The 22074-nt window shown below is 37.0% G+C and overlaps 2 protein-coding genes across 6 annotated transcripts in view; one reads left to right on the plus strand and one right to left on the minus strand.

The window, feature by feature from the left end:
• Window positions 1–659: 659 nt before the first annotated feature.
• Window positions 660–6004, plus strand: nkiras2 (NFKB inhibitor interacting Ras-like 2). 2 transcript variants are annotated; one of them, XM_007256260.4, is made up of 4 exons: window positions 660–752; window positions 1119–1244; window positions 1964–2205; window positions 3949–6004. In XM_007256260.4, the coding sequence occupies exons 2-4, from the start codon at window positions 1151–1153 to the stop codon at window positions 4189–4191; spliced, it is 579 nt and encodes a 192-aa protein (XP_007256322.1). In that variant the 5' UTR covers window positions 660–752; window positions 1119–1150; the 3' UTR covers window positions 4192–6004. The 2 variants fall into 2 exon arrangements, with proteins under 2 accessions (XP_007256322.1, XP_022528358.1); XM_022672637.2 differs by lacking the exon at window positions 660–752 and adding an exon at window positions 802–936.
• Window positions 6005–15590: 9586 nt separating this feature from the next.
• The window catches only part of znf385c (zinc finger protein 385C), a 153914-nt gene continuing 147430 nt past the window's right edge, over window positions 15591–22074 (minus strand). For all 4 annotated transcript variants that reach the window (XM_049467734.1, XM_049467733.1, XM_022672620.2 and 1 more), the window contains one exon: window positions 15591–22038. In XM_049467734.1, the coding sequence (XP_049323691.1) occupies window positions 21811–22038 (228 nt within the window). In that variant the 3' untranslated portion in view covers window positions 15591–21810. The remainder of the gene's footprint in view (window positions 22039–22074) is intronic.

Consider the following 22074-nt stretch of genomic DNA (forward strand, 5'->3'; position numbering starts at 1 on the left):
TAGACGCGCATTGTTTTCATATTTGGTGCCCCTATCACAATGAAATAAGTGGAGCTCACGCCGGTCAAAGATAGAAAGAGGGCTTGTTGTGGCCCGCGGGAAACCCCACACCTTGGATTTATAGGAGGAGTTGGGTCAGATCCAGCACCGCCCCTGCACTAGTGGTTCTGAAGCGAGTGGTATATTTGGTTTATGGCGAGTTTATGGTGTGCATGACCACTTCATATAACCTCATTATAGAAGAAAATGACTGCGAATCGCTAGAGGGAGCCAGCGAGTGAGTGCAAAACTAATAGAAGTCAGAAAATGTACAATGTATCCATAATGGCTGTACACTGATTTGCAGAGATGTTGTTATTATAAGCCTAGTATCATCCAAACAACTATGTTGGAAAGAAACAAGTTGCAGATATTTTTGGATGCAGCATAGAAACTCAGTGGTCCAGATTCTCAGTTATCCAGATTCTCTGTGATCCAATGTCTTAAGTTGTCCAGGGTCTCAGTGACCCAGGGTCTTGGTGATCCAGAGTCTTAATTATACAGGGTCTCAGTGCTTCAGGGTCGCAGGGAGTATCAGCGATTCAGAGTCTCAGTGATCCAGATCCAGAGTCTCAGTGATTCAGAGTCGCAGTGATTCGGGGTCTCAGTGATCCAGTGTGATGCTCTCCGAACAACAGGGGGCGCTCGTCCCTCCGCCTGGCTCTGCAGTGTCGCACGTCAGGGTGAAAACAGGAAAACAGGAAGACTGGATGGTGAGATTTTGGGCTGTCGTTCGTTCTTTTTCTTTGTTTTAGTTTTATTTCAGAATTATTGCATGTTTAGTGGTGTATGTATCTGTAAATCAGCCTGGTGCAGAAGAAAAAAACGCTAATACAGTAACGCTACCTGCTTTAAAGGGCTGTACAGCTACACTGTGTTTTCCTGAGCCTGTCTACAGTAACCATATCAAATGTTTTTATTTTAAATATCTAAGCTAGCGTTAACTCTACTACAAAAAACATATTCTCATGAAGTTCATTGTTAATGTTCTGTCTTGTAAATCACTCTCTCTCTGTCATTCTCGTTATCTTGCTCTCTCTCTCTCTCTCTCTCTCTCTCTCTCTCTCTCTCTCTCTTAGTGTAAATGAGGTGCTAGTGAAGTGAACTGATCATGGGTAAAAGCTGTAAGGTGGTGGTGTGTGGCCTGGCGTCTGTGGGAAAGACTGCAGTTCTTGAACAGTTACTGTACGCCAATCATGTTGCAGGTGAGAAATGTTTCCGTTGAATAAACGTTGAATCAACGTTGATCAACGTAGATGTTATGGTTGAATTAACTTTGAATCAACTATTGATTTTGAAAAGTGAATCAACCTTGAGATAGCAACGTTGTTTCAACGTCATACGTTCAACCTTTAATAAACCATAGCTCACTAAAATGAGAAAATCCTCTGGTCAACAAAGTGTTAACAATAAACTTACATCACTGTAGTAAAGCTGAGTATAAAGAAAGTTACCCACCACTACCAATCTGATCAACATCTGATCTCAAAAACACTAAAACCGTAAAACTATTAGAACACGAACATGATGTTAAATTAAAAAGCGGTTACTGCACATAGAAGTAAAACACTGTTTTATTCCTTTATCCAGCTTTTTTTTTTTGAAATTATATGGTGATGAAATATAAAATGCTGATTCAAAAGGCGGAAGGTTGAGGACATTATGTTGATTCAACGTTAAAATTTAAATGTTAGCACAACCATTGAACATTAAATGTTGATTCAATGTTGTTTCAACGTTTAAACAACATACAATACTTTAGTCATATTTCAACCATATTTCAACGTTAAAGGTCGGTTGTGTGCCAGCTGGGATAGTTTAAATCAGCTGTTTAAACAAATACAAGTTATGAAAATGAATATGAACGGGTTCCACAGATAATGCTGCTTCATTATAATAATATTGATCGTATTGCTGTTGGAAGGTTCAGAGCCTATGGAGACACTGGAGGACATTTACATTGGCTCAGTGGAGACGGACCGCGGCACACGTGAGCAGGTGCGTTTCTATGACACGAGAGGTCTGCGGGATGGCATGGAGTTCCCACGCCACTACTTCAGCTTCGCAGACGGCTTCGTGCTGGTCTACAGCGTCGACAGCAAGGAGTCCTTCAAACGTATGGAAGTGCTGAAGAAAGAGATTGACCGCTGTCGTGACAAAAAGGAGGTACATTTGTCTTTTTATTTATTATTTATTTTTTGGAAGCCTATTAACCCTTTGATGCGCAAAAGGGGTCAAACATGGGAGGGGTCACATGGGGGGGCGGAGTTTTTATTTTCTATTTGCAATAATTTAATTAATTTGTTTAGAATTCAAGGTATTAATCAATTAAATAGTTTTTGACCATAGCACATCCTTTGGAATAATTTTTCAATAAAAGCCCTTTTTGTATCACTACTCCTTTAATGCACAACATAGGTGAAAAATCACCCTAATTCGTTATTTCTGTAACTTGCATGCATGGCTGAGGGTTGCTATGATTGAATTTAGGGTATTACTCAGTTAACTTTTTCATAAATTAAGAAAGGAAAATAAAAATGAAGCTTTGTAATTTGGTCATTTTTGACCCATGTGTGAACAAAAACGATATATTTTTATTAAGTATTAAAGTAAAAATGAAAATAATGATCAGTGGTAATCAAAACAACATATTTCAAGAAAACGTGGAATATTTAATCATAAAATAAATAGATATAAAATAAAAGAAAAAGAAAAAACAGCATGAAATAACATGGGAAATGTTGTGCAATAGAGGGGGTGTGCATGTGTTGAGCACACTATATAACTGTACACTGTGTTGAAACAGTGGCGAATAATAGTATATACGCTATATTTCCAAAAGTATTTACTCTTAGATCTGGCTTTGGTATATTATGCGATTTGGGTGAATGCTTCCATCTTTGCAAGAACAGTTTGGGGATGGTCCAACCATGAAACAACTGCAAAAACTTAAGTATGGTAAAATGGCAAAAAAAATGGTAAAAAAAATGGTAAAATGGCAAAAACATGGTAAAACGACAAAAATATAGTAAAAACACAATTAAAATTTAAAAATTCGGTAAAGCTTTAAAAGCATGAGAAAACTTCAAAAACATGGTAAAATGAAAAAAAAAAAAAACATGGTAAAACGGCAAAAAACATGGTAAAACTTGAAAAATATGGTGAAACTGTGGTAAAATGGCAAAAACATGTTAAAACTAAAAATATGGTGAAAACATGGTAAAACTTAAAAAGTATGGTAATAATGTAAAAACATGGAAAAATGGCAAAAATATGATAAAACGACAAAAATCTTTAAAAACATGGTAACATGGCAAAAACATGGTAAAATGGCAAAAACATGGTAAAACTGCAAAGACATGGTAAAACTTAAAAAATATGGTAAAACATTGTAAAAATTTTAAAACATGGAAAAACAGCGAAAACATGGTAAAACTTTAAAAATATGGTAAAACATTGTAAAAATTTTAAAAACTTGTTAAAACGGCAAAAACATGGTGAAAACATGGTAAAATAGCAAAAATATGGTAAAACATGGTAAAATGGCAAAAATATGGTAAAACAGCAAAAACATGGTAAAACGACAAAAACATGTTAAAACTAAAAAAATATGGTAAAACATGGTAAAAATGTAAAAACATGGTAAAATGGAAAAAAAATATGGTTAAACGGCAAAAACATGGTAGTGAAAATGATAGTGTTTTTGATGGAGGATACACACATTTTTTTAAGGTAGTCCACCTGTATTATTCCATTCCCGGTAAGCAATGTACCAGTTCCACTAGCGGTAAAACAGCCCCACCACTACCATGTTTAACAGTTGCTGGAACAGTAATTTTGGGCTTTATTGCCTCTGCTCTTCTACTCTCCGTCACTCTCTCTCTCTCTTATCTTTATCTCTCCCTCAAGGTGACGATTGTAGTGCTGGGGAATAAGCTGGATTTGGCAGAGCACAGGAAGGTGGACAGTGAGGCAGCGAAGCAGTGGGCACGTCAGGAGAACGTCCGGCTGTGGGAGGTTTCGGTGACGGACAGACGGACGCTCATCGAGCCTTTCGTCTACCTGGCCAGCAAAATGACTCAGCCACAGAGCAAGTCCACGTTTCCCCTCAGCCGCAACAAGAACAAGGGCAGCGGCTCGCTAGACAGCTAGAGACTGAAAGAGGGACAGAGGAGCAGATAGAACACAATGCTGGCTGTTTATATGCACCACTGATCACTTCACTATCAGTGACATGCCCCTAGTACTGATCACTGGCAAATGCACTACTGTTCAAAAGTTTGGAATCATTTTTTTCCGCAAAATAAAACATCACTACATTTTATACTACGTGTCCAAATGTCTGTGGACAGCCATACTAAGAATGCATTCTGCTACATCTAGTAGTCATGCTGCAGTTGAATTGATTTCTTTGGACCAAATAGACATGAACCTGTTGGCACCATGCCTAATGCCAGATTTGTTCTAGAGGGAAATAAAGCCCTCAGTGTTGAGCTGTAAAACAGTATTCTCTGAAATGATAGTTCTCTATCCAACACTTTTGGTATTGAATTAGGGATGAGGTGAATGCAAACCATCACAGCAATGCTCCGAAATCTAGTCAAAAGCTCTCGCTGTACAGTAGAGACAGTTACACCAAGAATTGGGCCAATTTTAGTTTTTAATACCCTTGACATAACATAAAAGCTGTCTTAATTCTTTGTTCCATATATATAAGAACAGCATTCTGCATCGCAGACCTAATAGGGCCCTATTAGTGTAAAAATAATTCGTAGGAAGTAATGAAAATGATTCCAAAAGTTTGAACAGTGAAGTTATCCACTGTTGCTGTCATAGCAAAACCTCTTAAAACACCATGACTTTTCTTTTATCTTTTTTTTAAAACGCTATTTGAAAACCGTCATAGGAACCCTGAAGTAGCCAAGTAACCTTTTTTATTTATCCATCCAATGTGTGCACTGTGACAGATCCTCTGTCAGGAAAACCCCAGAGTATGATGCTGCTACCACCACAATGTTTAGCAGTTGGTGCAGTGTTCTTGGATTTAAGCTGACTACACTGTTAAATAATTCTTTGCAAGTTTTAGTGTTTATGCCTACTGATGTTGCAAAAGAAAGGAATTCTGAAGAGGGGCTTAGAACATGGGTTTTAATTTTTTTGACATTGTGCCCCCCTCTCTTTGTTTCTATTTTAAAGGTCAATTTCAGACACAGCTTGTCAAAAATGCTAATCGCTATTCAGTTATGTTTCGGATTTCAGTACCACATATTAAAGTGGCCCAGATTGAAATGGATTCAAAGCATTTTTTGCTTTTTCCACAGCTACAAACCTGTGTCAAATTTAAAGTAAAATGTTGATTTTGGCCCAAATTTACATGCTGTTTAAACATAAAGTGACCAGGTGTAAACAGGTATAAATTATAATGTAAGTTCATTACTTAAAAAAAAAACAGCCACCTTTTACATAGCATTAACATTCCAACACATAACACATCCTGTTACATTTTTCCTTCTGTAACATTTACCAGGTTTTCTTACATAAGTGATGTTACAGAATGTGTATAGAAAGATGTGGGTGGATACTGATTGATGTCAACCTTTTTCTAGGACTGCTGTATGTTCCTGATGTCCTGTTTTTCTAGGCTAATGTACCAAAAGCCTTACCTCAATTGTTGAGTCTTTTACTTTATATTAATGCCTTATTGTTGCTTTTTTTCATTATATTTGGAATTAAGTGTGTGCTCACCAGAGCTCATGAGTTCTTACTTTTTAACAGTATGTATGAAAACATTGTTCAAAGAACTGTTTAGTTAATATTTTTAATACTATTATTATTTTTCATGGAGAAAAGAGCATTGGTTCAAACAGAATGTGCTTGTAAATGCAGGGCTGAATCTGTAAAAGGGAATCTGAAAGTTACTGACACATGACTATATATATGATATAAATTTTGATTGGTCACCTTATGACATATGTTTCTTTATCTTTAAAATATTGTAAATCTCACTGCTTGACCTTATATGTTTTAAAATGTGTGTTTTTGTTGTTGAACAGTTCCATTTATCATCGCCAACAAATGTTGGTAGCACAGATCAGAATTTTTTCTTTGTTACTGAATTTCTGCTTTAGCTTCAGTGTTGATTCTGTTCATAATCAGATGGATAAAGTTATCTGATTTAAAATCAGATAAAAAAATATTCAAACATTCAAAAAATAGATTTTAGTTCAGTAAATGTATTTTCCAGTTCATATATACTCTAATCTAGTGCTGCAACTAATGATTATTTTGGTTGATTATTCTTTCGATTAGTTGAATTGTCAGTGATTATTTCTGCAGCTTTCTCTATCGCTTTAAAACAAGAGAAACAGCTGCTTGTGGAATTTACATGGCCTTTAAAATGCCCAGAAGATGTTTAATTAAGAAATGTTCTGATATTTAGTGAGTACCATATTTTTTGGACTGTAAGGCACACCGGATTATAAGGCGCACTAGTAAAAATGTTTATTTTCTGGTGTATTTTCATACCTAAGGTAAGGAACACGGTGTTGCCATGTTTTCTTTCTAATTTAGCTGGCCTGTAAAGCTAAAAGCTAAGTAAACAAACATTTTAAGACGAGTCAGACAAAGCAAACGAGTGCTTAATGTTAATCAATACAGATTTTTCTTTTGAAAACTGTATATTTCCGTTCATTTACAGTAAGCTTAGATTTCCAGACTTCCACTAAAGCTGGAGCATTAGCGTCTAACCGCTAGCACTTAGCGCAGTTAGCGGGTAATGCTAATCCTGCTTCAGCAGTGCTAGCCAGGGTTAGCAGTAGGCTACAAAAAAAAATAAAACTCACCTCTGAAAAAAGGCTAGCACTTAGCACACTTAGTGGGTAATGCTAATGCTGCTCCAGTTCACTCCAGCGGAGTGCCTTTACTGCTCCTTACAACCTTATCTATATATTAGGTGCACTAAATTATAAGGCGCACAGGCAACTACAGACTACATAACTCCAGCTTCAAGAAAAGACAATCCAATTAAGTGAAACACGTCTTTACTTACTTTTTTCAAATACAATACAATAAAAATTATTCATTTACTCACTCTTTGAGCTGCTTACGTCTGTTTAACATCAACAGAGCAACAAAATCAACGCAAACCTTTACATTCTGACGTAAATCATGCTATAATTGAGCTTTTGAAATTGTTTCATCTCTCATTATTTAATTACCATTTTGCAATGTATCAGTTCCAGATAGCCCCAGTGTAGGATGCTGCCACCACCATGCTTAACAGTTCAATGCAGTTTTCTTGGGACTGAGCTTGTGTTTTATTTTGTTTCATATAACTTAATTACAGTCTCAAATTTAAGATGTTTTGCCTAGAAATTATGCAAAAGGGGCCTTGCTTTTTTGTTGGGTTTTTGTGTTTTGGACAATTTCTGAAAAAAAAAAAAAAAAATATATATATATATATATATATATATGTTTATGAGTTATGTTCCAAATTTCTTTCATGCTTTTTTAATAGGTGCTATTCAAGTTTTACCCATCTGCTATAGTGTCAGCCACTAATCTACAGAATGAAAATTTAATTTACATTCTTCCCTTATCTGGGGTGCTGTTAACTTGCTGGTCTGAGGCTGGTATCTCTGATGAACTTATCCTGTGCAACAAAGGTAACTTTTGATCTTCCTTTCTTTTTTTTACTGAAATAAGCAACTTCTGCTTTTTCCTGGGGCGGTACTAATGAGGGCCAGTTTAATCATAATGATTTTGATGGTCTTTGTGACTGCCCTTGAGGATACTTTTAAAGTTCAGATTGACTGACCTTTATTTCATTAAGAAATTCAAATAATTAACTCTTGACAAGTTCAGCACAGCCATTCCAGGTGACTTCATAAATCTGACTGAGAAAATCCAGCCAAGATGTGCAAAGCTGTCGTCTAAGCAAGAGGTGATATTTTAAAGGATAAAATATAAAACATTTTCTGGTTTGTTCAACATTTTTAGTTTATTAAATAAAATAAAAAAACTGCACTCAGTAATCTAAATGGGAATAAATAGTGTTGTAATACATATCGAGGGAGCTGTAGTGAATCCCACCCTTACCCACAGTCAGTGTAAATGTGGACAAATCTTAGTTAAGGTCAAGTACCATTTTCACTCTTGTAACACGGCGTTCTGCTCCAGAACCTCTGTAACTGCCCTTTTGTCTGACCCCTCCTGGAAGCGTGCCAGCAGTGTTCCTCGGGGAGAAAGCGACAGAATTGTTTTTTATTTGCCCTTTATCTCTCTTTTTATGGAGCAGGTATTTCATTTCATTCTTGGTGAAATCTGCAGTGACCTTAAAATGGGGGCCGGTCCCTCTGGGCAGCATATCTCTGATAAAATGCCTGCCTGTGTGTGTGTGTGTGTGTGTACATGTTTTGGTACCTTTTGTGAGGACCTTAGAAGCATAGCAGTATGTCAAAAATTGTAGATTGTGTGAGGACAATTTAGTGGTCCTCATAATTCTAAAATGTCTAGTTGTGGTCTCTAGTAAAAAAAAATCTCCGGTGTTTCTGTATAAACCTGCTTTAGTTCACTGGATTAGGGGTCTCTAAAGAAGGACAGGATTTCGGCTCTTGCTCATGTATATTTATACATGCAAACATATTGCGTCTAATTGGCTAACAGCACTGCAGCAGAGAACGCCTACAAGCCGTCCCCCCCACAGTTAATTTTACAGCTCTAAATCTCAAAGGACAAAATGTTTTCAGAGATACAGCCTTAGTTATAAAGATACAGCACTAGGTGCTGAGTGCTAGGTCAAGTTTACCCTTAAACTTCGCTTAACGTGAAACTCTCAGTGGTGCTAGTCTCCCCGCAGCATTGATAACATTTTTTTTTTTTTTAGTAGATTTTAGCGGATATAGACCTTTAATTAGAAAATTTAAAAGAGTAAAATGATTTACAATTGGTTACTGAGGTTAAGCTACACTTATTTATGACATGAATGAACAGTCCTTACAAGGATAGCAAAACCCAACGTGTGTGTGTGTATGTGTGTGTGTGTGTAAGAGAGAGAGAGAAAGAGAGAGCGAGATCAGGAATGTAAGAAAAGTGAGAAACTGTCTAAAATATCTTAGATCTGAGGCTAAAGAGACTGACCCCACCCATTCTTCTCCTACTACTCCTACTCCTAAGCTCTAAATATTCTTTCCCTTACTCACTTCACCCTTATAATTACATCTCTCACACGTTTTTCTTTGCTTACCTCAGCAGAGGGGGTGATTCCATGCATTCATGGTCATAGTTCACGATCACAAACTCACTTTATTTAGTGCTCATTTCAAGATGAATCAGGAGTTTTTTTCAGCCACTAGAGGGCCCCAGGAGCTTGGGTAATGGTGGTACATCACAGCAGCAGTAGTTGTTTTCAGCAACTAGAGGGCATCAGGAGTTTACCATCAGTTTACTTTGAAGGCCTACAGCATGGATTTTGGTCAGAGATAATAATGTAATAATGCAATGATGTATATTAATGGTATATCACATGTTTTAAATGTGCAGTGTGCTCTTTTGCTCCACATTTTCGAATGAATTTGTGAATTTGGCTATTATGTTTTCTTATTGTGTCAGAATTTCATGATGAATCACCCAACAGACCATTTTTACACTGATATTACTTTTCCTGCAATGTTGTGCAAATATATACATCAATCTATAAATTTTATATTTATAGGTATATGTTTGAGTAAAATGAACATTGATGTTTAATTCTATAAACAATTCCACATGAAATATTGTCATTTAAAGCATTTATTTGGAGAAAATGAGAAATGGCTGAAATAACAAAAATGATGCAGAGCTTTCAGACCTCAAATAATGCTAAGAAGTTTTGAGAGTTCAGAAATCAATATTTGGTAGAATAACCCTGGTTTTAATTACAGTTTAATGCATCTTGGCATATTCTCCTCCACCACTCTTACGCACTGCTTTTGGATAACTTTATGCCACACCTGGTGCAAAAAATTGAGCAGTTCAGCTTGGTTTGATGGCCATCTTCCTCCTAAAATATATTCCAGAGGTTTTCAATTTGGTAAAATCAAAGAAACTCGTCATTTAAAGTGTATCATTTTTTTCCAGAGTATAAAATAATTTATTACACTGATCCACCATGACATGAAATCCACTAATCCACAGGTGGACTGATCAACACGGTTTATCACTTTAAAGGGTGTGGCCATATGGGTGGCAGCTGCCATGTTTTAAAGAAACCTTGTCCTAAAGTCCTAAAATTAAGTAACATAAATAAATTAATTAATTTAGCCTGAGTGGCCTGAGAGTTTTGATGCATCTGTACTGTATGCCCAAAGTCAGAAAAAATTTTTGAACGGGAGGTGTGAATGCAGCCATAGACTATGTTCTTAAATAAGCGAAGTGAGACGCCTGCCTGGACGTTAGGAGCATAAGCGACAGAGTGGGTGTTGTGACACCTGTCATTCTCGAGAAGGGCCTCATTATCGGATGTCTTATCTCACATCATCAGTCAATCATCTCCTATAAACCCCAGAAACAACAGGCACGTGCTTTAGTGGAAGATCTAATTGATTTATTTTCCTCTCTCTCTCACGTTCATTCACATTCCCATTCACACTCTGTACAGAGAAACAGCCAAATCAACAGAAAGACAAGCAAGGGTCAAACAGTTGAAAATACGCTCACCTTTTATAAACTTTGATCACCTTATACTGGTTTTTACTGGTCAGACTCAATGACACTAGTACAGTGAACATAGAACACATGGGTTTCCATCCATGAATACTGGCCATGTCCCTTTAGAAGAATACTGGTCATCTTCTCGTCTGACCGACATGTTTTTAGAAGTGTGGTAATTCACAGATGTTTGAACATCACAGTTCACATAGACAGACACACATACATACATACATACGTATGCGCACACACACACACACACACACACACGTATATTCACACTCACACAACACAACGTCTTAGAATTATGACTTATGAATTATTACAGAGGTATGTATATGACAGGCTGGACAAAGAAATTTGTGCTTTTTTGACCATGTGCTCATGTCCATCTGTGGTGTGTTTATATATGTGTGTGTGTGTGTGTGTGTGTGTGTGGATGATGGAGATGACTGTGTATTCACTGTGTGAAATGTGTAAAATGTGATATCTCGGCAGCTGGAAACATCTTTAATGAAGGTAATCTGATTTAATTTAATATTTACCAATTTAACGATCAATATCTAATTGTTTGTGATACAAAAAAGTTTGGGCATTCCTGTTCGTATGACAAGTACTTTAGTGATTTTGAGTCTGTGTGAAAAAAACTTGTTGAAAGTTGAAATTAAGCACTAAACACAGGATTTTAGCAGTGTATGGGCCTAACAATTTACTGTACACTGGAATGGATAATGAGTGTATTTTTGAGTTTTTTTCTTTAATATTTAATCAGGAAATGGTGCAACAACTTTAAATTGTATTTATATTTTTTTTCATTGTTTTTTATTTGGAAAGTACTGTATTTTACGCACTATAAGACACATTTAAAATAGTAAAAAAAAGTGCGCCTTATAATCTGGTGCACCTTATGTATGAATTTTACCAGTCAGACTGAGACTTAAGTGATATTAGCATTAACAGCTAAATGTGCTAAGCGCTAGCTCTTTCGCCATCCAGAGGTAAAATAATCACATCCGGCTAGCACTGCAGATTACTAACTGCAGTGGTAGCTCTTTTGTCGTTCAGAGGTGAAATAAACACTTTTCAGGAGCGAAATCTGTGTATATTAACATTCAGCGCTAGTTTAAAAATGTTTTTTTTTTCCTTCAGAATTACAGTTTTGTTTATTTAACTTAGCTTAGCTTTACAGGTTTTGCCACCCAGTGGCGAGACATACTGAATGAGAAGGAAAACATACAGACAACCCTGTTTCTTACTAGAGTCGCATAATGCACCTTAAAATCCGGTGCGCTTTATGTATGGAAATAGACATTTATTGATAGTGCGTCTTAAAATTCGGTTCATCTTATATATAACCATGTATCAGATCCAAATGTAAATAGCTGGACATAAAAGCTGTAATTTGCTTTCTTTCTTTGACTTGTATTCATGTTTTATTTTTTTTAGGCTACTGAGATGATTTTTAGAGTTTTGTGTGGACAGGCAAAATGCAGCCTTTTAAAAATGCAGACTTCACTTTGTAAATGCAAGTTTGTAAAAAAGCTCCTGATTTACTTTTGCACTATGTTGTGACAGACTCTCTACTCAGATATGAAAAAGCTACTAAAACTCTGGTTATCTGGTAAGAAATGTGTGAGTGATTAAAAAAACTAGAAAAAAAGTTATTATAGTTTATTTTAATGATTATATATTTTTATCTGATGCAATTCTGGTTCCTGGCTTAAATCTGGTAGGAGATGGAAATGATAAGACCTGCTGTGTAAACACATGGGCTTGTTTTGGTCTTTACACATTTTTTACAGTATATTTGTATGTGTGGGCCCGCATTGTAAGATTGTAAAAAAAAGCATTATGTGCTCAGTTTTTTGCATATGACTTTGTTTTTAGATATTCGAAACTGTAAAATCTTACAATTTTACATGCTGTAGCATTTCCCAAAAGAAGCTACATTATCTCCAGGAACTCATATCAATGTGATGCTGTTATTTAATTTGAGTTACAGCAATTAAAATAAACATTAATAACAAACGCCAAACTTGCAGTAGGAAACAGTAGATGCCCACACTTGCCTACATTTACGATGCAGTATGATCCGTTGCTGAGGCACCATATTTCACAGTGTGTGAAGAATGGAAATATAAACAGTACTGTGTAAATGTTTGAGGCACCTGAGCTAATTAAAATTAGCCAACATTTAAATGTCATATATGTGTCATAAACGTCATATACTCTGTTATTGTACATTTAACACTAATATAGGTCAATGACTTCTATTCTGATTGGCTGTCCTATACTGAGCCTCATCCTAGAAGCATGTCTGGGCCAGTAGAACCAAAAAAGTGTTTACCGGATTAATGAGCTGCAGCAGTTCACTGGCTGAATCAAAACAAGAATTCCTTGTGTATCCCTCTCTGAAATAAAGATTTTAATTGCTCCCACCCCAAATTGTGTAACACTGGATGACCTATATTTGTGTTATATTTGTGTGACATTTGTCTGTCCTATCCCAAATTCTTCAATCACTTCAGACACCGAATCTGTATCTCTCAGCTTGTCAACAAAAGCATGTGTACAGCTGTACTGTACATCACTTAATTTGTCTTAACTGCAGAGGAGTGAAAGTTAATTACACTCACCAACTAGAGGGGCCGTCCAGGATCAAGCTGCTTTAAATCATGCAATCTGCTGCTGAATTATAATAATTTAAACTAAATGCTGGGGCCATCAAGAAAGAAGATTCAAAAACCACTGTTTTATTATTTTTTTACCAGCATAAACACCTATTGGCCAGATAAATGCTCTTAAACAGTTTGCACAGGTGCCTGAGACTTTTGCACAGTACTGCATATGTATGTAGTGTCTATGTATGTGCATGTCTAGCCACAAAGGTAGTGTTAAAGGTATGTGTACAACTGCCTGTACATAGATCAGTTATGTTAAGCGTAATGTTAATGTAAATCAGTAATGTTAACGTTGTGGTGCAAAAAAAACACATTTATGTGGATGAAATCCTTGGCATTGTGGGAACAGAGAAAGTCTGATGCAGAAATTTAGCGATGATCATTTTAACATAACACGAAGGTACATTTCACTGCAGTTGCAGCAAAGTTAAAGTTAAAAACACTACCACTGTGTATGTAAATGTGTGTGTGTGTGTGCAAAGTGCTGGAAAATGCCTTTGTCTGTCTCGTCACTGTTAGCGACTGTTGCACTGTTAGTTGCCATGGCTTTCCCCCTCCCCACATCAAATTAGACAATATATTACACAGATTCAATCTCCTCTGAGCGTAAAATAAACCCGAGAAAATGTCACGAACCCCCTCTCTCTAATGCAATGCAAGAAGAAACGCTCTGCAATGTGCAAAACCCTGGGGCGAGGCCAAGAGGCAGCCAGAGAGACAGACAGGAACAGAGAAAGTGGCGGATGGCCGATGTCACAGAGAAAGGTACAAATCATGGCTAATTTTCCATTTTTAAACAAAAAGGAAAAGTGTATCTGACTTCTTTATGGCTATTACAGCTCCAAAACAGTGTTATTGCTCAAAATACTGAATCTGGAGGGGAGGAGACGCGCAGAAAAGATATACAAGGTCGTTCAAGGACAGCAAAGGAAAATCTGTAAAATCAAGCTGCTCACTTAAAGGAGAATTCCACTGAATTCTGAACATTTCTGTATAAACACAGTTGTAAGACCCTATTTACACCTGGTCACTTTATGTGAAATATTATATGGATTGTATCCTGATAATATTTTGGCCAAATGCCAATTCATTTTGGTTGTCAAATGCATCCTGAAGTGACAGATGCACAGATTTACACTGCTATAATATAGCTATTTTTATACTGCCTGTCTATAAATTGTATTTAGGTTGTTTTTGGTTCCTTGTTTTACTATTTTGTCATTAAATTATAAAATTTAATAGACATGAAACAGTTTTTTTTTACTTTCGTAAATCACATGTCTTTTGCAACCTCATCAAATCCAGACAGAAGTGTAGGGGTCCAAGAAGAGCAACACAGGTTAGTTACTCACACTGACCTTGTTGTGATGTCCAGACATGCAAATCCGATCAGTCTGATCAATCACAAATAACATTGTGAGAAAAAAATCAGATTTGCCTGCAATTTGAATATAGCCTTTGTGGCTTAAATGCATCTCAGACCACCTTCTCTGACCACAAACACCAAGTGGTGCAAGTGACAGGATTTATATCTGTTTTAAATGTATGATGGGTATGATTACCCTTGCATTTTTAAGAGGCTTGGCTTTATCTACTTATAATCCAGATGCTTGCCGGTATAATCAGGGTCAACGTCCTACTGTAACTGTTGGTTTGATTTGAAAATGTTTTAGTGGTGTGGTGGTGATAGGAACCAAAGCACCATTCGAAGCAATTCATAGCATGCTAATAGTGCTAAAAGCTATGTCATTTTACAAGCATTGGCAAGAATACACTGCTGGATGCTTGAGACGCTGTTTAATTGTAGCGTTTAAAAAGTTTTGGCCTTAACTGTATCTGGTGGCAGGAACATGCAGTAAAAAAGAAAGAAATATATTGTTATTTATTTATTCATTTATTAAAGCTTTACTATGTTTTTACTGTTATCAACATTACATAGAAAGTCTCAGAAGGCATGGGTGCGCTCATTGGTCATTCTGGGTAGCAAATAAAATGGCTGACTTTGTGTTAAAGGTATTGGTGGGGCTGTAGGTTCCTATCGCCATAGCTGACAAAACAATTGGACCCTATACTCAGCAATGCTTCAGTTCAATCTCAACAATGGAATTATACAGAATATTTGTAAATATCAGTGTAATTCCCCTTTAAATCTCTCAGTACTTAACACAGAGGCAACACAGCTAGCTGGCAAGCTAGCAACATTTATGACCCAGCCAGGCCACAATGTGCTGTTGTCTGTCGAACATCTCCATAACAGCAGTTATGAAGGCGAAACGTAAGCTTGAAGTGACCAACCAAGGCCAACCAAGCTTCATTCACATTTTACCACCTTTGTGTCCAGGTGAGTGTTGGCTCAGCAGGATGTACAAAGAAAATCAACACACACATACTCACACTCACGTCGAGAGAGAAGCAGGCGTATCCAAAAGTTCTGAAAGTCCAGGAGGAAAGCCTTAACTTTGTACATCCTAATCGTAACACAGCCAAGTTTATTTTGATCCAGGTTCTGTCCCTTTTAAGAAAATTCCAGTATGTTTTTATGGTCAGTTCTGTCCACATATATAGCGGAGCGTTACGGGAGAGTCCTCCAGGTGGCGCTCTCTCCTCAAACAGAGCTGAAACAGGAGCCCTGAGGTGGCCCTGAGACACGTCCACGACAGCAGGTAGGCTCCGGAGAGCCCGTTCACTTCCATTACTTTAGTCCCAGTCTAAATACACTACCTCCTTCTTGGCATTTCTTTGTAAGTATTGACAAAACAACAGAAGACCCTTAAATAGAAACTGTTCTTATCATAACAATAATGACAATAATGAATCTGATAAAGACTCTATATACTCTATGTTTCAGACCTACAGATAAACTTTAACCTAATATAGATAGACTTTTCTTTTTTTAAAGTAATCTTAATAAAACCTTTGTAAAATATCATAATATTTCAGAACATGGAAAAAACAGCAAGACAGTAGTGAGTATAGCACACAGACAGAGCAGCAAGACCCATCACAGCAGATCAAAATTAAGAAGCTTTAGCTCAACCAAATGCAAGAAAATGCTTATTTGGAATTCCACCACATGTTCCAATAGTGTTTCCAATCATGCCCTTGTTGACTTCTCCTCATTGTTTGAAAGTGTGCAGAAGCTTTCAGAAGACACTTGCAGAACAGTAGAGATAAATGACAAGAAAATAGTATATCAACAGGAACACACTTTCACTAATTCACTTACTATTTACTATTTTACTTAATAAACTGTACGGAACTCAGAGCATAACGTCTTAAGAATCCTGAATGTGACCAATAACAGTCCTTATAGCCAGGTCTACTCACTGCAGCCATATTTGCAATGCCACCAAACACTTATTTTTTTAGACCATAAATAGACAGAGACCACAATATTTAAAATGGCAAATTATCATTTAAACTATGGATTTTTAATTATTGATAAAAATGAATGAATAGTTTGTAGCACTTTGCTCAGTAATTCACAAAATACATGATATTTCTGCTTTGTTTTAGCTACTGCACTTGGGCAGATCTCCAAATCGAGGGGGACTTTTTCCTCCACTAGTGCAACAATATTTTCAACACTCCTCAGCTTGCGCTTTAACAAGCAAGCTGATTGGCTCTTGTTGTTGAAGTGCAATACATTATCTGTAAAAAGACACCATATTGAGCATTACGAGCAATCACAATGACTTTTTAACCAGTCACTGTTCTTCTTACTTACAACATAGGATGGAAATTTGGCTACTTTTGCATTGTTTTGCTCAGATCGGATTTAGTTGTCTTGATGGTGTGAAAAACATCTGTCCCTGAAACAACACACACATATATTTATACATTTGTGCATGTTGTCTTTGTAGATACATAAGTAGGACTACAAAATAAGATTAAGTTGAAATATGACTGGAAGTGTTTGTCCAACAGAGTGTCTGTTAACAGATAACGTCCTGTAGTTCCTATTGCACTGTGAGAAGAAGAAGGTTGATGTAGAAGAAGATCTGTGCTAGCCTGGTAGGTAGAACAAATCAAATTTCATGTTTTTGTGTCTTACTTACAAAAATACTACAATCTAAGAACCATTACCGTGATTTTTTTTTTATATAAATTATTGCTCATAATAATATAAAATTATGTAAAAAAATTTAATGGTGCACTCTGTAAAGTGCAAAACAGAGACACTGGGAAATTAACTTTACTGTAGCCTAGTGACTACTACAATGTCACAATTTACACAGCAAGTGGTTTAAAATTAAACCACAATTGGTTATTTATTTATCAGATATCTTTCCCAATAAGACAATCATCAGACATTAGTCTTGTATAATATCTTTTTGACCCTGGCATGTTGTGCAATCCTGATACTGGTTCTGTACCCTCTGAGAAAATTCCAGTTTGGCTAATTAGCTAATGGCTAATTCTGTCCAAGTCTCCTCAGACTAACCTACTGATTGTAAAGAGTGCAGTATTTCACTTCCTTATTTTGTAACTAGCTGTAACCCGAGAGAGCTAGCTAGCTAGCAAGCTAACATAACATACTAGCCTATATTAGCAGCAGACATGTACAGCAACTGAATTGGTGTCCTATTTAAAGAAGAAATCCAGTATGAAATGGACAGTACCTTGAGGGGAAAATACTGCAAAATTAAAATCGGTTCTCCTATCTACCTATTTGCTCATGCTCATCAGTCGACTTATTGTGACTTAATTTCAAAATGGCAGCCCCTGGAGAACTACCTGAAGGTAATGTGTCTATAAACAGTGTTTTTTAATAAGCTACCTGCATTTTTAAAGCTCTAAGTGCCTCTTTTTTTAATGTCAGGGCTCTCAGAATTCTACCAATAAAGCGGTGTAAAAATGCTACACTTCTATGCTCCATTGTAAGCCTAACCAATTGAAAGCATCAGCTTAAAGCACTGTTTGTACTCGGTATCATGTTTAAATACATGCCAGGTCCATTTCAAACCAGATTTCTCCTTTAAGGCACACACATATAAAGCATATCAAGCTGTAGTAACTGTAGTTTTTATGTATTAGTTAAATATTTTACAATCTTTTATTGCTCTTTATTGCGCTTATAAACACTGATTTCTGCTCTACTCTATTTCTGTTCACTAGATCCCTCATGTCTCTACAAAACAAGCTCACTTATGCTAATACAGTTATCCTAATACAGTAATGATAGCTTTGGGAATTTCCTCAAAAAGAGAAAAAAAAGAGAAGGCAAGGGCAAGTTGACAAGGGCACATTAAAAAACAGCTTTGGAACAGAAGGCTGAATTAGGAGCTTTGACTGTGATGCAGCTTCTGGTCAGTAGATGGCGCAGCTGAACTACATAGACTCAGAATGGAGCATGTAAAAGAGAATGAAGTCTTGGGATCAGGCTTTGACTGGTTATTTGTCACAAACACACACACACACGTGTACACACACATATATACACACACACACATGCTCTCACACCCACATATTACATGGGGAGAGTTTAGATCTTAATCAAGGCGGGATGAGAGACAGATTTTGACGGACAGCCTGACCTTTGTGAGGCCTTAATGAGACAATAGCGAGAGCAAAAGACAGCGACATGAAAGGCCACGTCAAATTGTGACTACCGCCATAATCATCTTTGTGTGTCTATGTGTATATGTGTGTACGTCTGTGTATGTGTGTGTGTGTGAGAGAGAGAGCCTGACTCACAAAATCACCTAATCTATGCAGAAGAAATTGGAGCACTGATTGTGCCTGAGTGAATGTGTGTGTGTGTGTGCGTGTGTGAGCCTTTGCGTTTGGGTGTTCGCAATAGAGGGCTGATTTGGCTGCAAATTGTCATCTCAATCCGTTACACATGCACTCAGTGCAGCTCTGAGATGATAACCCATGATGCAAATCAGCAGCTGCTATGGTCAGGTTCTCTGGGGGAGCAATAACATGTTTGTTCATATTTAAGAACTGTCAACTGGAAATGAAAACCAAACAAGACGAAAAGGCATATAGACACGTATTAAAATAAACAAATGTCAAAAGATAATAATAATAATAATAAAAAAAACATGTTGATGAGGCCTCGCGTAAAGGGATGTTTGCGTTCGCCGCGCTGAAAATTAGCTCTACGTCTCTAATATTAACGTTCTCTAATAAATTACACAATAAAAACCTACGATTAATGTCTTAGAAAATCGTACGAGGTCCCAGGCAGAGGCTCCGCTCGCCAGCCAAGCCAAAGATGAATGTCCCAGGAGGCGTGGCCTACCATTTAACCCCTCGTTGAAGGAATGGAGAGACGTGGTGAGTGGGTCAATGAGGTCCCAGGGGCCCCACCCACAGTCTGGGGAGGGAAGCGGAGGGGAGGACGGGGGTGTGCGTTTGCTCTCCTCCTTGTGCTTCCATTTTCTTTTCTTTCTCGAGTCGTCGTCCATCTCTCTCTTTCTCTCTCACCTTCTGTCTCTTGCTTTCTACCTCTTTGTGCTGCATAGTTCAAGAGTGACGCTTCAGTAAGTGCCACAGTCTCAGAGGAGAGTGCAAGGAGTCTGTGTGTATGTGTGTTGATGTGTGTGTGTGTGTGTGTGTGTGTGTGTGTTTAAGAGTATCCTATATTGCACTGAAATTATATTGAAAATCACTGAAATGATGATTTAAATGTGTACATTAATATTTCTACATCCAATCCAATCCAATACACTAGATCAGCACAGAATCATCAATTTACACTTTTAAGAGCATTTTTTTATTATATAGGTGTGCAAAATAAAGTAATGTCTTTATTAAATATTTTAGGCTCTTTTTAATGCATAATTAGTAATTAGTGACTTCCCAGCTAGCAGAGAAATTTTAAAGAACGTTATAAGAATGTTTAGCAGCGTTTTGAAAAAGTTCCAGGAAGGTTAGCCTATAATGTTACAGAAATAATGTTAATAATGGTTTGCATCACAATATTATTAGAATGTTTCTGCCAAAAACATTCCCAGCTAAAATGCTGTTTAAACATGCTAAATAGGAACAGCAAGAAAATAAAAAGAATGTTAAATGTAATGTTCAGAAAATGTTCTACTAACCAAACATGGTTAGCTTGGTTACTATTTGGTTTCCAAAAAATGAAAGCTTATGACATGATTTAAACAAAGCATATTTACAACCAGGAAATTATGCTTGTCTATATATGTTTATGTCACTAGGACAAGCATAGCGTAGCGAAGCCTAGTGTAGCCTAGCATAGCCTAGCTTACCACAGCCTAGAACAGGCTGCAGTTAGCTAGCTGACTCCATTGTAGCAAGTCTGCTAGGTTGAGCTTTAGCTCTTCAGCCACTTCAGAGGCTAAAAAAGTTTGTTACGGATGGCATAGTGTTAACTTTTACCCAAAAGTCACTGCATTTAGCCTCAAACAGCTTTCACTTGTGGGCTTCTGTGTATCAAGTAAACAAGTCAAATAGGTTTTGCTTTTAAAAGAGAATATCCATTTTCCTGTTCTATGGCATTTATTAAAGATTTATTAATCTTTAATTAGAAAAATGCAGGTAAGGGTGTTTTTGTCAATGACTTCACACACAGTTTTAGCACCATTTAGATGCCAAGACGATGCTAAATGTTCATTTAAACGACACCGTTTTACAGATGTGGACAAATCTAGCACGCCAGGCTACAGCTACAGTAAATGAGCTGGTCAGCTTGTTCCAAAATGCAAAATACACTGTTTATGTTTTGTTGTGATGATGTCCCTCATCATGTTGTACAGTGATTTTATGTAATGTATTAATCTGCCAAATTGCTTTATAAAAACAATAATTTCTCCTGAATTCTCTATTTTACTTCATAAATATATAATAGTTCCTCTCTGAAAAGCATCGGATTACTATATTTGACTTCAAATTTGACATACAGCACTATATGTTGCACACAAAAATAGAGGTCTGATATAAGTACTTTCTTGCACTCAGACGTACACTTTTTAACTGGACTTTCAAAAGTATAATATTGGTCTTTAGAGGGTCAGATGTGTTCCCTCTGAAGCACAAAGTCTTTCCAAGTCTTACCACCCAGGTCTGAAGTCTGTGACTGTCTTACTCATGTAGAACGTAATGTACACATTTCAATCTTGTCATTTCAATGCAATACTGTTTTCACTGTGTGTGTAAGTGTGCTTGCTGTATGCATTTGTTATTAGAACTGAGTATATCTGCATTAAATGTGTTTTCTTTAAGTCATACTTATCAATGCTGTCATAACAAAGATCTGTAATTTCACCTTTTTGCCCAGTGTGAGCAACTTACAGTAAATAGACCAATAGAAACGGCCGATTATTAAACTGAATAAAATGTTTAATGTATACTATATCAGAAATCCAAGGCTTTCTTATGACAGCAGTGTTTTGTTTGATTCTGTGAGCGCATGTTTGTGTGCATGTATCATTTAATAAGGTGAGAAAATAACAGGTGTGTGTGTGGCCCGGAGTGGTCCCGGAGCGGGTCGAAAGAGGGCAGGGCCTAGGATTGGCGTCTGAATGAAGGTGGCTCCAGCAGGGTGACGGAGAGCAAGCGGATTGGCTGCCACCGTGCAAAGAGTGGGCGGAGTAATAGGGGTGGGCAGAAATCTGGTCGTCAAATTCTTAGTCAACTGCTTCTGTAGAGCCAGCTTAGTCTAAAGGAGATAAAGAGAGAGAGAGAGGTTTATTTA

The sequence above is a fragment of the Astyanax mexicanus genome, chromosome 19 (genome assembly GCF_023375975.1).
Source record: "Astyanax mexicanus isolate ESR-SI-001 chromosome 19, AstMex3_surface, whole genome shotgun sequence".
NCBI lineage: Eukaryota > Metazoa > Chordata > Actinopteri > Characiformes > Acestrorhamphidae > Astyanax > Astyanax mexicanus.